The following is a 16,712-nucleotide window of genomic DNA, read 5'->3' as shown; positions in this document are numbered from 1 at the left end:
AAAAAAGAAAAGAAAGAAAGAAAGAAAGAAAGAAAGAAAGAAAAGCACGTTTTATGTACTTCGCTGCGTGCTACGCTTGGCATACTGCTACATTTCCTCGTGCTGTCACAGGAGAAACCACGCATAAGCGTGAACAGCAGCACGGAAAGACCCTTTCGCCGCACCCCGAAGGCAGGCATGAATGTACCTTCCGACCATGTAGTGTAGAAATGTTTCCAAGTGGCCTACAGGTGGGGTCTCTAATGCAGGGATGGGGCTGCACAGCATGGCCAAAGTGCTACTTTCGCAGTCTACGCGGGGGCCTGCATAAGAGGCGCATCGCACGAGTTAAGAAGAGCGCATGTACGCAATAGTGTAAGCTTCCACTCGCGTGATCCTCTAATTGAGCGTGCCCAGTTTTTTTTCCCGTCATTCCACTTGTGTGATCCTCTTATTTAGCGTGCTCGGTTTTTTTTTGCCGTCACGTGCCCCTCCTGGCAACTCCCCTTTTTACATCATTTGCTTCACGCTTATGCCATTTCACAGGGAACTGGAACGCCGGTCTTCCGAACCAACCACTGCACTGTAAACCATGTCACGAATAGGGAGGTTCAATTTAGTGGTTTTGTCTGGCTCTGCGAAGCCCAGCGCAAGCATTGGACAAACGTTGGGACCCCTAGGTATAACATGCGCAGTGTGTATGTGCGAGGGGAGAGAGTGAAAACAGGGGAGTCCTCTCCCTTTGACATCATGCCACAAAAGAGGTACCCCCATTAATATGCCTGTCAAATTTCCTATTTTACAAAATTTCAGGAATAAATATGATGACTTTTTTTAAAGAGTTTAACGAGAGAACGAAAAACATTTCGAAGAATGTGCCGATTCAGGTGACTCTGGAACCTCTGAATGACAGGTTTGAATAAAATGGCTAGTTGCCTGCAAAGAGCATTGCCGCAAGTGGGGGGGTGTTAAGCTACGTGGTGATGTTGCAGCGCGCGGGTTGGAAGTGCCTACCATGACACGCACACGATGAGAAGCTTCTCCTGAACGGACTTACACCGTTCAGGGAGTTCGCGCCTCGACGAAATATATCCACACGGAAGCTACACAGATGATGCGCCATTATGCGCGCATTATGCGCGGATTATACACGGATTATACATGTATGCGTACTTGCCATCCCGTAGGACGTACAGATTTTACCTCAGAACCCCAACGGTCGTCTGGTTTATCCGACGATGCGCCAGAGTGCCCATGTTCAGTCCCACGGCGAAGCACCACACTGTCGGGTCGATTACGCTAGCGGAGGTATGCCACTTGTCCTGTGTTTCGTTAGCGGGAGGTGGTTCTGTTTAGCAGACCGTGCATCGTTCAGTCGATCTCCCCAAAGCAACGCCTATGTGGTGGGGCTTTTTATTCATTTCGTCATGTAGGAGTTTATTCCGCGTCAGATGTGTTGTAAAAGATGGTTGGTTAATGGGACTCTCCTTTTTTTTTTTTTAATCCAATTGAAAACAGGTTTTCCACATAGCCAAATGCAAGCGGATGGACCCTCCTTTGATAAATCTGACCCTCAAAAGTATTTGCAAGTATATTATCGGTAGGGCTAGACAAAAGAGGAGAGATTCACAAAGCGCGTTGCGTGAAATGCGCTTATTTTTATGTACCCACAAATGGTGTCGCCACAATATAAAAAAAAAAGCATTCATGGGCAGTGTTCGGAAGCTTCATTCATTTATTTATTTATTTATTCATTCATTCATTTTTTTTTTTTTTTCTCCCCCCCTTTTGCAATACATTTCAAGGCACGTGCAACAGCATGGGCATAAAGGTGTGCAGAGAACTGGACGACGAGGGGAAGAAAAAGTACTTCGTAGATGTTAACCAGCTGGACAATATAAAAAAGGAAATAAGGACTCGGAACAAGCACCAGAAGAGGTCCAAAAAGTGATCGAATTATGTGTGTACAACTCGGCCAGGAAAAGAGATGCAGCAGTTCCGTGTGAGAAGCTGTTACGAGGTTGCAAATCTGTGGCGGATAATTGAAGGATGAGGGAGAGTACCCCGCTAGGCTTACATACTACCTGCACACATGTGTGGTTGTAGCATCTTAACAAGGAAGAGCCCGTTTTACACAAATAAGGTGGGGTAAGTAAAGTTGCGACGTGCAGATAAACAATTACAGTTGAAGAACACTACGGTGTTATATATATCTTTACAGAGCTGGGCCATTCGGCGTGCAACAAAACAAAAAAAAAAGAAAAAAAAATGTGAACGGGGAGAAATCAACACATAGGAGGTATGTATGAGTGAGCATAGTATGTCACGAACGGTGCGATGAGGCCGCAACACCGCTGAGATACCGCCACTACACCGCCGCTATACCGCCGCCACACCTAGCGCAGAAGAGAGACGTCCAGGCCAATTTTGGCGAACGCGTTGGAACTGTTCTTCTTGTCGTGTATGTACTTGACGATCTGCAAGAACTCCTGCTTAAAACTGGCGTCGCAGCCTTCCCTGGAGTACTCCTCCTGGCAAATATGCAGCAGGTAATGCACGCTGTCCTCCGTGACTTCGATATTTTCTGCCTCGTAGTAGTAGACATACTTTTGCAACAAAAAAAGGAATAGAATTACGTTATCGTTATTTGACTGCACGGCAATCTCTGCGTTCTTAATGCACTTCTGGAGACACTCCAACACCTTGGTACTATTTCTATACTTGGTGTTTTCCCAATAAATATGAGAGCATGCCAGGATGCCCAAACATTGATCCTTTTTTTTCAGTAACTTATTTGCATGCTGTGTTAACTTGAGTGCAATATTTTCGTAATTCTCATTTTGCAGGAGAGTAATATGGGAACACAAAATACCTGCTATCCAAATGATACAGCTATACTGTTGTGAGGATATGTTTATGTCCTCCTCGTAGATAATCAGTGGCTGTGTTATGAATTCGTAACAGATGGCTTCCAAGTTATCGAAGGATAAAAAGTGATGAGCTTGGACAAAGCGGTCATAGTTATTCACCACTACGGCACTGTGCAGAAAAAGCTTCAGTGCTAGCATCGGAATTTGGCTACTCACGCAGAGCAGATTCGTGTGAATAAACTTTAAAATATTTTTTACGTACAAATTGTATTGCTTCAGTTTTTCCTCCAAGTAGGGGTCCTCCATGTAGGGGTTCTCCATGTAGGGTTCCTCCGCGTGTCCCCCTGGGAAGCCGTCCATTCGGGTGGTGCTGTCACGGCGGCTGTCACGGCGGCTGCCACGTAGCAAGTGGAGGCCATCATGCGTATGCTCATCATGCTTATGTTCGTCATGGGTATGCTCATCATGCTTATGCTTGTCATGGGTATGCTCGTCATGGGTGTGCTCATCAAGCGTATGCTCATCATGTGTATGCTCATCTGTGAGGTCCTCATCATGGTGCTCCCTTTTCTCGAAGGGCTGGTCGTGCTGCGACTGGCTCTTCCTCCCCGAGTTGGGGACCAGGTTCGTGATGGTCGTTACTAACTCCAGCATGGTGAATACAATGGTCGGCAGGAGGTGCACCAAGTAGGGGCCATTTTCTATGTGCTTATAAAACAGCATGCAGATGTTGTACCGTCCGTCAATATCATCCGTATTCGTTATGATGTGAAAAAATTTGCACATTTTTTTGGCCGCGTACGTAATGGTGCTGTTTTCTAGGTTGAACAAGTCCGCCTGGTGCGCCTCTCCTCGTTGGAGGCAATCTCGTTGGTGTGCATCATCTGCGGAGTCCGCTTTTCTCCTCACATCTTCGTTAAAAATGGGGGAAATATAATTGAGGATCTCCTCTACGTCCTGGTAAACGATAGCCTTATTCTTGCACTCAATAATCGCGTCAATAATGTCCAGGCTGAGTTTCTTTTTATGTTTCTGAGATGTTACGCTGGCCAACAGTGCTTGCATATTCTTCCCCTTAAGAGCACTCAGCCCCAAGTAGTTAAAGGGAAGCACAATGATATTAATTATCTGTTCGCACAGTACGTCATTGTTGAGATTTACATTTACCGCTATGGTGTATGGAAGCTCAAACAGCTTGCTGATTGTAATTACATCGTCGTATATACGTATGCATAGAAAAATGAACTCATAAAGAACTTGCAGCATTTTAACTACGTTTTCCACAGATTCATCATCATCATCGTTTCTTTGGTTCTTTTCTTCATTACTGTAACGACGGTGGGTACCTCTAGGCATCTTTCCATAATTGGCCGCTTTGTTGGTGCTTCCCTGGTGCGTCGCGCCTCCATAATAAGTAGCTTCGTTCATCGTTCGCTTCTCTTCCCCGGGGTAGCTCTTCGCATCTGCACTTTTGACAATTTTGCAGTTGGGCGCGAGGTCGTTCGCGTTGATCTGGTGCGTCCCCATCGCTGGCGCGCCGTTGCCGATGCTGGCGGCGTTGGCTGTGTTGGCGGCGTTGGCTGTGTTAGCGGCGTTGGCGGTGCTGGCGGCGTTGGCGGTGACCACATTGGCGCATGTCGCTGTCGTGCCGCATGTCGTCGCGCCGCACGTCGGGGAGCCCCGCCTCCTCTGCTCCTCCCCCTTGTAATGCTCCACAGAAGTGTCCCTGGAGGGAAGCTTCTGCCCCTCCTGTTGGAACGCCAAACTGTAAGTGCCTTTCCCTCCCTCATATGCATCTAAAGTCCGATTCACATACAAAACTAGGTGCTCATAAAAGAGAGAAAAAATATCGACCTCCTTTGGAACTTCATACTTATTCGACTCAATAAAAGATCTCAATCTTTTCAATAAAGTAATCAGGATACCCTTAAAATCAAGTGAACTATTTATTTTCAAAATGGCATTTAAAAGAATGTCCAAAGTATATATATGACATTCGTCACTAAAGACTTGGACAATGGATTCAAAGATGTACTGCTGAATAAGAGAGTCGTTAATCGTGGCCAAATTTTGTAACAATTTGGGAAGACATTTTTCAATATAATATTGCCTAGTCATTCCTTCTAATTGGGACATACGAACGAGATTGGATCCCACAAGCATTTTTACGTCCATTTTTTCTCTTAAAATTTTATTTCGATTATTATGTATAATTTGTTCATCCTGTCCTGGGGCTAATTTATTGACTACCTTATCACTCATTCGACTCCACAATTTGATACTTTCATTAAAGTTTGAGAGAAGGAATTCAAACGCATCATCTATGTTACCTCCACCTGCTTCTTCGTACTCACTTCCTGTGTCAGGTATTCTGTCTTTGCACATTTGAATTAGAAAATATCGTAAGAATAACCCCCTCAGTGGGTGCTGAATACCCTTACACAATTCCGTCATATCTTTTAAGATATACTTTGCCTTAATGTCTTTGTTCTTTATGTAATTTCTTCCCACAATAATTAGTAGGTAAAGTCTGGGAATGATATTTCCTGCATGTTGGACACTCTCGTATATGTCAATAAATCTTTTTTTATGTTTTTTTTTGTCATTTATGAACGTGTCCAGGTGCTGCAGTTCGTTGAATATCAGCATGTACAGTTCGTAGTAGTACTTGGGCGATAGCTGCGACGTCCTCAGTTCGCATAGCATGTTCGATGCGTGCTTCAGCGTGTCCCGGAGGGATCCATTTTCCTGCGAGGTGGAGCGGCGTGTGTGGTGGAGAGGCGTGTGTGGTGGAGCGGTGTGTGTGGTGAAGCGGCGTGCGCAGAGATGAGACGACGCGGATAGATTTCCCAAACTGGGGATATGTCCGGCCATCTTTCCCCTTTCCCACGCAACCCTACCAGTGCCTGCTTCATGTAAAAGCTCTGCTCCTTGACGATGAAAATGCATTCGTCCAAAAATTTCTTCTGATCCACGGTGGTGTTCGCTAGGTCCCTATAGCTGTTCATGGTGATCGTTCTTCGTTGGATGCGCGGGGGAGAAAAACGCACAATCTCTCGGCGTGGCAAAACGTTATCTCCGCGCGAAAGCTAAACGGTGATTCTCGTACGGTTGGTATGCTCCCCCGGCAGTGACTCATCAAGTGAACGTATGAACACGTGGGGGGCATTTACACGAGCGGGGCAGCTACCGACGGGTGCGTGAGCGTTTGCAAGTGTGTGTGTGTGCAGGGAGCGCCCTTCGCATCGTACATATACATATATATATAATTACATATATATAATTATGTTCATATACACACATACATATATGCTGTTTTTTCCCCTTCGTTCAGTATTGTTTCATTTTAAGCTGCAAGTACGCATGCGAGGAGTACATTTTTTTTTTTTTTTTTTTTTTTACGATTTGGCGCGAGGCCCCGTTGCCTTACGAATGCAGCGGCGAATGGGGGGTTGATGAGCGAAATTACTCAACGGGGTGCATATCGCATGGACAACCACAATGGAAAAGAGGCTCTAACAGGACGGACTGTTTATATCATATGTGGCAGTTACAAACAAACGCAAAAAAAAAAAAGAAGTTCCCTTTGGGGGGGGGACTCCAATCAAAAGAAGGCAAATTCGCTCGCCAAGTGGGTAAAAAGCGCACCTTTACGTTGTCACAAAAAGGAGCACTCGTATAAAAAGAGAATGGGGAGGAGGTCACTACGCTCGTGGGCACACATGTGGAAGTGCAAAAAGGCGGAAGAAAGTAACGTTAGAAAATAACTGAGATGAGTGAGATATCCACCCACATATGAATATGAATGCCATGGAAGGGTGTCCCTTCCTGCCCGCTAGGACGTTCGCACAGAATAACAAGAAGGCTATGATAGCTACACGCGCAGGATTTAAGCGCGTGAATTGCTGATTTGGCTAAGTCGGCGTGCGGATGGGCGTTCCTAGCTGGGAACTTTGCAAGGGGCGACTTGCACAAGGTAGAAGTTGTTAATAAATGGAATGAAAAAAGGGGAAAAAGGGGGGGAAAAAAAGGTGAGAACTGACATACAAATTGATGCATTAATGGGAATACAAATCGTCACACTGTGACCTCGCGGGCGATCCCCCGAATGAGCATCAAAGCAAAACGATCCGCGTCGCCGTGTGTATATACCCGCAACTCTTGCGACTCGCTTTTTCACATGACGATGTGCGCAGAGGCTAGGCTAACCGAGTGGACGGAAATCGTCACTTGGGAGAGGCCGGTGGTCATCTCGGTAGAGTTGCATTCACGCGGAGGTACTTTTGAGTTGCACGTGCGCATTCATCGCGCGCAAGGTATATGTTCTCACAGTTCGAGGCGGTATTTTTGCGAAGCGCCATTTAATCGAAATTGCCTTTGCAATTCTGAGAATTGAAAGCTCCTGGAAAGCCACATGCGTTTATGTAAAAGGAGCTTAACACTATGTGGCACGTTTTGTGCTTTTTTAAAATTGGTATGTATAGCATTTCGTTGTGCAAAGTTTTTTTTTTTTTTTTTCTTTTGGCTTGTCGCCCCCGCTGTGGCTTTAAACAGTTGGGGCCTTGCGCGCTTGTACAAATTGGCGGCCTCGTGACAGACAGGGATATATTAAACGTCATTCCCTTTTTTTAATAGGTCCATTTTTTGCATGATTGGTATTTAAAAATAAAGAGCACAATTGTGCGTTGGTCAGACAGGCCCACGAGCAGCAACATTAGTGGTCGTTTTGTACCATGTGTTTTGGCTTTACGACTGTGCATATACGTATGTCACCCGTTTAGCGTCATATGTGATTTCCCCTTGGAGAGATAAAAGAACCCCCATCCCCTCTTAAACGGTTATTTTCCTTTTCCAACGTGGGGGAGAGCAACTGTTGCGGCTTTTGACGAATGACACGATCAGGTGCGTGACTTCCACGCGCAGGTGTAGCTAAAAGGGCGAAACATTTTTTTTTTCTTCCTGCCCTTTATGGCATTGCCATATGGAGAAAGCGCATTTAATTACAGCCAATCCGTGCCAACATTTGTTCATGCAATTCTGTTCGCCACCTTGGGGGTACGTGGAAATAGGAGGATGTTGTTTTTTCCCCCGTTTGTGTAGGCCGCCAGTTGGGACATGGCCCGACAGGGAATTAATGAATCCAGCGTGGACCCAGTTGGCGTGCGTAATGGGGCTTTGCCTGCACAGGTGATGCTGCTGAGCTGCTGAGTTTGGCTATTTGGGGAATTTCCCCATTTGTCTTACGTGGTTTTTCCTTTTACTTTTACTTTTCCTTTTACTTTTTCCTGTCCTTTTCCTTTCCTTTTACATATTTTAATTTTTATTTTCACTTTGGCATATTTCGCCTTTTTTCGTTTTGTTATAATTTTTCGCTTACGGGCAAAATATCACATGGGTATGAACAACTTGAAAAAAGGAAAAAAAAAAGGGAGAATTGTATAAAATGGCTGCTTAAATGGTTGCTTAAACGGCTGCTTAAATGGCTGCTTAAATGACTGCTTAAATGGCGAGGGGGCAATGATCCATGCTTCAAAATATAACTACATGGATAAATGATGAATTAAAAAAAAAAAAGGAAAGGGGAATGGACTGACCGTGTGTATCTTAAACTGTAGGGAGGTATGCACAGTAGTGTGACATAAAATTACGTGCGAGAAGATTAACGTGCCGCATTTAAAAAAATGTGACGTGCAGGGGGGGGAATGGGCGGAGGAATATTATACACCTGTGCCTGCATGTGGGTACGGTCGGTCTGTACGTGGGTACGGTCTGTCAGTACGCTCGGTGGGAACGCCTGCACGTAGTGCAACAAGCAATCGACGGCGAGAAATAAAGAAAACTACAGTGTGAGCCATGTATACCGCGTAAAACACACAAACAATATAAGCCTCGCAAACCGTGCAAACCGTGCAAACCGTGCAAACCACGTAAACCTTAAATCATCAGTTGGCCAACTGCGCGAATGACCCGAAACGGGTGGCCCACTGGGGGGAGGGGTCACTTCTGTGCAGTCCAACATTTTTAAAAGAAAAAAAATGATTTTTTTTTTTTCTTTCTTCTTTCCTACATCACCTCTGCTAAACACACGCTGGCGCAGGGGTGTATAAACCCGTATGTGTACATAAATGCACACATGGCATGCACGTCATGCACGTCATACACGTGCGTGCCCTCCTCCGCCGCAGCCAATTAAATTAACTCTAGTGTAGGCATACGGCGTAACAGCTTGAACCTGCTTTAAGATTAACCAAAGAATGGGTTAATTAAAGAATAAAAAAAGCCCATAAGGGGTTCTTGGTGTTGTTGTTCAGGGTGGAGATGGAAATGCAGATGGAAAAGGAGATCGAAGTGCTGATCGAAATGCAGATCGAAATACAGATCGAAGTGCTGATCGAAGTGCAGATCGAAGTGCAGATCGAAGTGCAGATCGAAGTGCTGATCGAAATGCAGATGGCGAAACAGCTGGAGAAGCAACTATTATGCGTGTCAGTCATTTGGCATTAATAAAAATAAACATGCATACAATAATGGGAAGTTATTAAATTAGTAACTGTTTGGGGGAGGAACACATACTACATGAATAGGTTATATATTAAAAAGGGGGTAATGGTAATCCTTTCCCCCCTCGGTTGCGTGTAGATAGATAAGGAGATATAGTTCGGTGAGTGGACGAATTAGTGGGTCTCTCCTTTTTGCTTGTCGTTCGAAATGGGTTTGAATTAAGCGGCACCCCACACGTGTGAGCTGTGCCATTAAAACACTAGTACATGCGATCACACATGTAAGGGGGGGGGGGTAAAACAACTTGGTCGTTACCATTCTACACACGGTTTTGAATGACATAAGCGCATAAATATATGTATATATACATACATACATACATACATTGCGCACTCCTCATTCATTGCCACGCGTCCTCTCACTTGTCGCTCTCGTCACCATCATCCAAACACTCGTAACGGTTCTTCTTTATCGAAACATTGTTGGTCTTAACAGTGGTGACGATAGCCTTCTTTGGGATGGCCTGTATGTTATCTGCCTTGGTCTCCGTTTTCTCTTTCTCACTAGCCTTGCTAACAGTTTTGCTATTGCTGTAGTAGGTCCCTGGTCCTCCCTTCGCTGGGTACTTATAATAATGACCTGACTTGTAGTTGTTTTGGTAATTATAGTTATTCATTTTCCCATGGGGATTGTGCTGGTGCTTGTAGTTTTTATGTCTCATGGAGTTGTAATTATTTGAATAATATTTGTTATCCATTTTGTCATACTCGACGTAGTTGCTGCTTCGGTCGTAACCATCTTTGTAGCTTATGCGGTCGTGAGAATTTCGGTAACTCCCTCTATCATAGCTGCCTCTGTCATAGCTGCCTCTGTCGTAGCTGCCCCGGTCGTAGCTACCCCTGTCGTAGCCGTCTTTGTAATTTCCCTTTTCGTAGCCGTCCTTGTAGCTGCCCCTGTCGTAGCCGTCCTTGTAGCTGCCCCTATCGTAACCATCCTTGTAGCTGCTTCTATCATACGAGTCGCCGTGCCTCCTCTTGTCGTCCGAGCCGTAGCTCTTAATGTCGTACCCTTTTTTATCGGGAGCGCCATACTTACCGTTTCGCTTTCTTTCATAGTAGTTGCCTCGACTGCTATACTTGTCATAACTCCGGTTTTGCTTTCTGTAGTCATAGGAGTCTTCTTCCTCCTTTTCTTCCTCCTTTTTATCATCTTCCCTTTTTTCTCCGCTGCTGCTGATGCTGTCTTTTCGGTCTTCCTTCCGGTCTTCCTTTCGGTGGTCATCTCGGCGGTCGTCTCGGCGGTCGTCTCGTCGGTCATCTCGGCGGTCGTCTCGGCGATCATCTCGTCGGTCATCTCGGCGGTCGTCTCGGCGATCATCTCGGCGGTCGTCTCGGCGGACGTCTCGGCGATCGTCTCGGTAATCATCCCGTCGATCGTCTCGGTAGTCATCCCGGCGGTCTTCTCTTCTCTCATACCTGCGTCCGTACCTGTCCCTCCTGTTGTCGTCCCTCCTGCTGTCGTCCCTCCTCCTGCTGTCATCCCTCCTCCTGCTGCTACTGTCCCTTCGCTTGCTTCCATCCCTGCGGTGACTGCTGCCACGACTGACCTTATTCGAGGGGGAGCGACTCCTCCTGGAGCCGTCGTGTGACCCTTTGTCATTTTTCAGGCTGTTCTCCTTCTGCTCCACCAGCAAGTGGGTTCTCGCTTCCCAAATATTTTCCCCCTTCTTCAAATTGGGCTTCATCAAAATATCGATTTTCTGTGCCTTGCTGTTTCCTGTTGTTCCTCCTTGGCCATTCTGTGCATTCTCGTCATTAGGGTTATTTCCGCTATTCTGTTCGCCTTCTTCGATTGGTTTCTTTTTAACTCTCTTTTTCGTCTTGGTATGTAGCAGAGTGGACTTCAAATTCGTCGTGGTGATATCTTTGCAATTTTCGGAGCTATCCGATTCGTACGTGTAGTTATCATTACTTCTGGCCGAGTCGTCGTAATTGTTCCCTAGCTTCTTATCGTCATTATTTTTGTCTTCCCTCCCGCTTTTATCAAATCCTTTACCATGACCACCGCTACTGCTGTTGTTATTACCGCCAGTACCACCGGTGCCTGCGTTGTGATCATCCCCCGCTCCGTCATTGTTTGGGTCGTCCTTTCCACTCTTGTCTCTCAGCTCCTCTGAGTCAGTATCATCATCGTTCTTCTTCTCCGTCGCGATAACCTTCACCGTTTTCACAGCAGTGATCTTTTTTGCCTTACTTGAGTTATTGGCATTTTTCACATACTTCAACGAACTGTCATACAGATTTTCAATGTTGTAACTGTAGGAGTTGTCCCCCCCTGCTGTGTTGTAGCTATCTGCTCCCGCTCCTCCTCCGGTGGTGGTGGTTCCCCCAGTTCGGCTGTTACTGGCAGTTGCCCCTGCGCTCGCTCCTTGAGATGCATTGACATTTCCATAGGAGCTGTTATTCCTGTTGATATTTCTGTTGGGGCCTCGGTTTAAATTCTCAAATGGCTCTTCGCCTTTCTTAAAATTGGCATCATTAATTTTTTTATAATTCATCATGCTGTCCTTGCCTCCATCATTTTCTGAGTTCATTTTGGACGCACCAGTGGATCCGCCAGTTTTGTTTGTCCTGAAGTTAAGTCCCCCTGAATCGTTGTTACGAAAGAGGGGGCTGTTTCCGCTCTTGTGTTTGTAGCCTCCGCCACTCCCCCCGCCGCTAACCCCGCCAACATCGCCACTGTTGTTGTTCCCCAAGTAGTTGGTATTCCCTCCGTCCTCCCGCTTCACATTCTTCATAATGATATTTTTGATATTCTGCTTATCGTCTTTCTTGAGGATATTTAGTTCCTTCTGCTTCCCGCTGGAAAACGGTGAGTCCTTAGCTTTTTTCTCCATTTTTAAGTTCCCACTTCGAAAATTCGCAAACATGTCCTTCGAGTCGTTCCCAGAGAGGTTACCTCCCCCAAATGCATTATTTGCTGTCCCATGCTCATCTGCGTTTGCCCCTCCGAACATTTTATTTTCGAAGGGACTATGATGACCATGCATTCCTCTCAAGTTCAACCCCTTCTTGTTGTCATCTCCGTTCATGTTCTTTACATTGCTGCTGAATGGGCTAGAGTTTACAACACTATTATTCATGTCTGCATTTTTGTAGTTTTTGTTGCTCATGTTCATCCTTTTGATGTTACCTGTGATGTTGTTCGAGTCCGTTCCAAGGTTATTTGCGTTGGGGCTACGCGGGCTATTCAAGCCACTATTTCCTATGCTCTTGCCCCCGCTCTGGTTATTATCAAAGCTGTTCAAATTTTTCTTCATCCCACTGTTGGGGTTGTTACTGGGGTTATTCTTATTCATCATAAAAATCTTTTTGGTGCTGGCGTACTTCCCCCCCGAAGTGTTACCGCTGTTGTTATTGTTACCGCTGTTGTTATTGTTACCGCTGTTGTTATTGTTACCGCTGCCGTTATTGTTGCTTTGGAAGTTGCTATTATTGTTAAAATTTCTGCCTGCGTTCATGTTTTTTTTGTAGTTAAACACGTTCTTATTTCCGCCGCTGCTACTGTTCGGGTCGTTCATGTTGTTCCCATTATTTTCATTGTTCATCCCGAGGGACCTCTTCTGCTGCGCGTCGTCTTCTTCCTGCCCTTCCACTTTCTTATCCCCCTCTTCACCAGCAGCGTTATTCGTAGTAGCATTTGATTCTTTCTCCTTCGTAACGTTATCACCTAGAATTTTGTCCGGGTTGGTATCAACCGGTTTGGCCTCTCCAAAGATATTTGGGTTGATAACATACGCCTTTTGATCCAGGGGCACGGAACGTTTCTTCAGGACTAGCTTTTTCCTCTGTTCTGGTAAGGCAGACGTATTGGCATTGCCTTCACTGTTCATGTTGATATTTTTTCCCCCTTGATTGTTGCTACTGTTGGGGTAGTTCATACTTTTAAAGGCAAAGGCAGCACTAGTATTAATTTTGTCATTTACCATGTGGCTATTATTGTTGCTTCCTTGGTTCATGTGCATGGCACCTCCACCAGTGCTGTTACTATTGTTCATATAATTTAACTTCATGTGTGTGTAGTTATTAAAACTTGTGTTCATGTTGTTACTGCTATTCATCGGGTTGCCCTTCATATCCATCTTCAAATTTTTGTTGCTGTCATTGTAGTACATATTATTATTCATTCCGAAGGGGCTATTGTTACTACTGTTCATGTTACCGCTACTGAGGTTGCCGCTGCTAAGGTTGCCGCTATTCATGTTGTTATTCCCTCCTGCGTTGTAATTGCTCATCAAGTTACTCATATTGTTATTTCCCTGTCGCAAGTTCGCAAAACTGTTGTTATTCCTTCCGATAATTTTTTTATACTTATTTTGCTTCTGATTGGTGTGGAAATTTTTCATTTTGTCCTTATTAATTATGACCGATATTGCTCCCTGCTCGAATGTGTTATTTCCCGAGTAAATCATCCTTCCATTTAATTCCAGAGACCTGTTCATATCCTCCGCATTGTCAAACTCTACATACGCTGCTGCCGTTTTGCCCTTTTTATTTAAAATGTTCACCCTCCTGATGCGGTACCCTTCGAATAAGTTGTACACTTCTTCCTTCGTTATCTCCAGATGTAAGTTCCGGATGTATACTTCGTAACTCGGCGAGAAGTTGTTCATGTCTACAGGGGGGAAAAGAGTGGAGGAAAAACGGCGGTGTGAGGTAGCCAATTCAGCGGAAAAAAAAAAAAAATGCACAGGTCAGGCAAAAAAAAAAAAAATATATTCACAGCTTGGACAAAAAAGCATTCTCTAAATTTTCCAAATGTGTATATAGGGATTCCCCCCAAATGGTGAACAACACAGCAGCGCCATGTGCGCGTCAAAATGGAACGTACGTACGGGGAAAAAACGAGAAAATCACTTTCATGAAAAAAAAAAATATGCACACGCAATTATCCACAGTTGTAATGCAAAATTACCATTTTTGCTTGACATGAAATAATTTTGCTTCATGCTGCTATTCATGTCGTTAAAATTGCTATCCGTCGTTCTGTGCTTCATATCGTTGTCATCGTTGTACGTGTCAACTGCAAAGGGGGATAAAAAGGGGTATGAATAAAATGGGCTCTTCCACGTATATTTTATGTGAAATTTTTATAAAATTTCACGCGGGTTTGTTGCGAATAGGGGTAAGGCTCGACCAAAGTGGTGTGTACATACAAGCACACAACATATGCACACGGGGGTTGTTTCCCTGCCACCCTAATCACGCTGTATGCGAGTTGTGCCTACCTAAGGGAGCGTCGTAGTCCTCGCACATGTCCGCCCAGCGATTGCTGCTTTTGTTTTCCTCATTTTCGGCCTTGCTTTCGTTTTCGTTGGCCTTCTCGTTGTCGCCGCTTTTTTGGCCATCTTCACCGTTTTCGCCGCCTTCACCGTTTTTGCCTCCTTCACCGTTTTTGCCTCCTTCACCATTTTCGTTGCTCTTCTCATTGTTACCACTGTTGACACAAGTTTCACCGTTGGTATTTCCCTCGATCGACCCTTCGATCGCCTTTCCCTCGCATTCATTTTCTTTATTCGTCTCGATTTCCATTTTGCTTTCCTCCATAGCTGTGCTCATTTTATCGTGTTTGTCTGGCACTTCGGTTGGGCGCTATGAGCTAGGTCACTACTTCGCTACTTGGATACTACGTTGGCTTATTTGCGTACGTGCCTTTTTTGGCCTCTTGATGTTATTCGCCTTGCGCTTAGCAGTTTTCCCTTCTGATGGCTGCGCGGTGGAAATCTCCTTTGGACACCTTTCAAAAGATAAACACTTGATAAAAAAAAATTATTCTGTGAAGAGCTTGTATGTGTTTCTATTTATAAACTTGGCAAAAATAAATTCACAAGTTATGAGCATGCGTTCGTGAGAAGTGCGCGTTTGTGGAAATTCTCTACATAAATGTATATCGTCAATGTACCCATGCATAATAAAAAAAAAAAAAAAAAAAATTTTCCTTTATTTTTTTTTTCCTTCTATATGGGTGTTGCTTTAGGTGTTAATATTTTAATTAAAATTAAATAAGTTTTTTTTTTTTTTTTTTTTTTCTTTAAAAATGATCACTGAATTGGTCTAAAATGCTCTTAAATAATTTTTGTTCTGTTCGTGTTGGCATGTATTTGACAACTGTCCACATATATACATAAATATATTTCAAAATGTTCACTTTTCAAAAATGAGTTTTCAAGGGGTACACAAGCGCAGTGGGGCCATGTGCTTTCTTCGCTGTATGGCAAAAAGGCCAAAAAATCGCGGTATGTTTTATGCTGATGTGCAAATGCTTCGAGCGTGTAAATTTCCCTCAAATTGGATTTACGCCTGGGAGTATATTTTTTACATGCACGTTTGGTGATGCGTATGTGGCGTGTGCGTGTTGGTGTTTTGGAAATTTTTTTAATTGGGGCTCTCAAGCTATGTGTTTTTCTTTGACGTTAATTTGGTTAGCGCTAATTAATGCTTTTAATTTGTTTTTAAAATTGGCGTTAACTTTGTTTTCTCCTTTATTTTGCCTTTTGCTTAATTTTTGCCCTTCGGTTGCGGCGAAGCTCCTTCGTGCGTGCAGGGAACTTTGACTCTTCAGCAGGGGCTCGCAAAGTGGGTGCTCACAGGTGGATGATCGCGAGTGACAATTGGTCACGCACAAATCGGCACGAGCAAATCGGCACGAGCAAATCGGCACGAGCACAATGGTAGCAAACAAAGGGGTCGCAAACAAAATGGTCACAAACAATATTTCACGAACAAGATAAGGCACGAATGGCGCTTCAAAATTCAAAATCGAAAATGTGTCCTGAGCTGATTTATCGTAAAAATTGACGAGTCTTTCTTGCTATAACATCCATTTTTTTTGAGAAGCGCTTTTGTTTATATTTTTGTTCAGGCAAATTGTGCGAATATTTGAAATGGGAAGAGAGCTTTCTTCGTACTTATGTAAATGTCGCGTGGAGTAAAACTGCGAGGGTTATTATAAACTTATGAAGTCGCTCACCTGGTTGGTTTTCTTAAACGCTCGCACTATATAATTGCACAAGAAGGGGAGATAGAAAAACGACGTGATGGAAAATAAAACGAAACGAAGTACAGACGGGGCATCCAACTGATACATGCAAAATTGTACACAAATTTGCAATTTTCGATTTGAAAGCTGCAAAAAATGGACGCAATTTTCTGCCACTTTTTTTTTTTTTTTTATCGTGTTATTTTCCCCTACATAATTGCTTGTTTCATAACACTGTTTGTGTATTACGCGGGTGTATGCGCGATGGCGTGTGATAAAAAAAAAAATGGTGGTGTAATGCTCGTACGTTTTTTTTTTTTTTTA

General features: G+C 44.3%; 3 protein-coding genes across 3 annotated transcripts; 1 reads left to right on the top strand and 2 right to left on the bottom strand.

Annotated features, from left to right (window-relative positions):
• Positions 1-11: 11 nt before the first annotated feature.
• PCYB_091690 (50S ribosomal protein L11) lies at positions 12-1,930 on the top strand (the record flags this gene model as incomplete). Its single annotated transcript, XM_004222282.1, has 6 exons — positions 12-342; positions 526-659; positions 793-892; positions 1,167-1,287; positions 1,498-1,579; positions 1,785-1,930. The coding sequence occupies exons 2-6, from the start codon at positions 572-574 to the stop codon at positions 1,928-1,930; spliced, it is 537 nt and encodes a 178-aa protein (XP_004222330.1). The 5' UTR covers positions 12-342; positions 526-571.
• Positions 1,931-2,375: 445 nt separating this feature from the next.
• On the bottom strand, positions 2,376-5,857 carry PCYB_091680 (vacuolar sorting protein 35; the record flags this gene model as incomplete). Its single annotated transcript, XM_004222281.1, has 2 exons — positions 2,376-5,597; positions 5,750-5,857. 2 exons carry the CDS (start codon positions 5,855-5,857, stop codon positions 2,376-2,378), a joined length of 3,330 nt encoding a protein of 1,109 aa, XP_004222329.1.
• A 3,911-nt stretch (positions 5,858-9,768) lies between these two features.
• Positions 9,769-14,941, bottom strand: PCYB_091670 (asparagine-rich antigen; the record flags this gene model as incomplete). The annotated part of the gene is made up of 3 exons (XM_004222280.1): positions 9,769-14,024; positions 14,325-14,432; positions 14,638-14,941. The coding sequence occupies 3 exons, from the start codon at positions 14,939-14,941 to the stop codon at positions 9,769-9,771; spliced, it is 4,668 nt and encodes a 1,555-aa protein (XP_004222328.1).
• Positions 14,942-16,712: the final 1,771 nt, after the last annotated feature.

Source organism: Plasmodium cynomolgi, chromosome 9 (genome assembly GCF_000321355.1).
Source record: "Plasmodium cynomolgi strain B DNA, chromosome 9, whole genome shotgun sequence".
Lineage (NCBI taxonomy): Eukaryota > Apicomplexa > Aconoidasida > Haemosporida > Plasmodiidae > Plasmodium > Plasmodium cynomolgi.
This window is presented reverse-complemented; position numbering and strand designations above follow the sequence as displayed.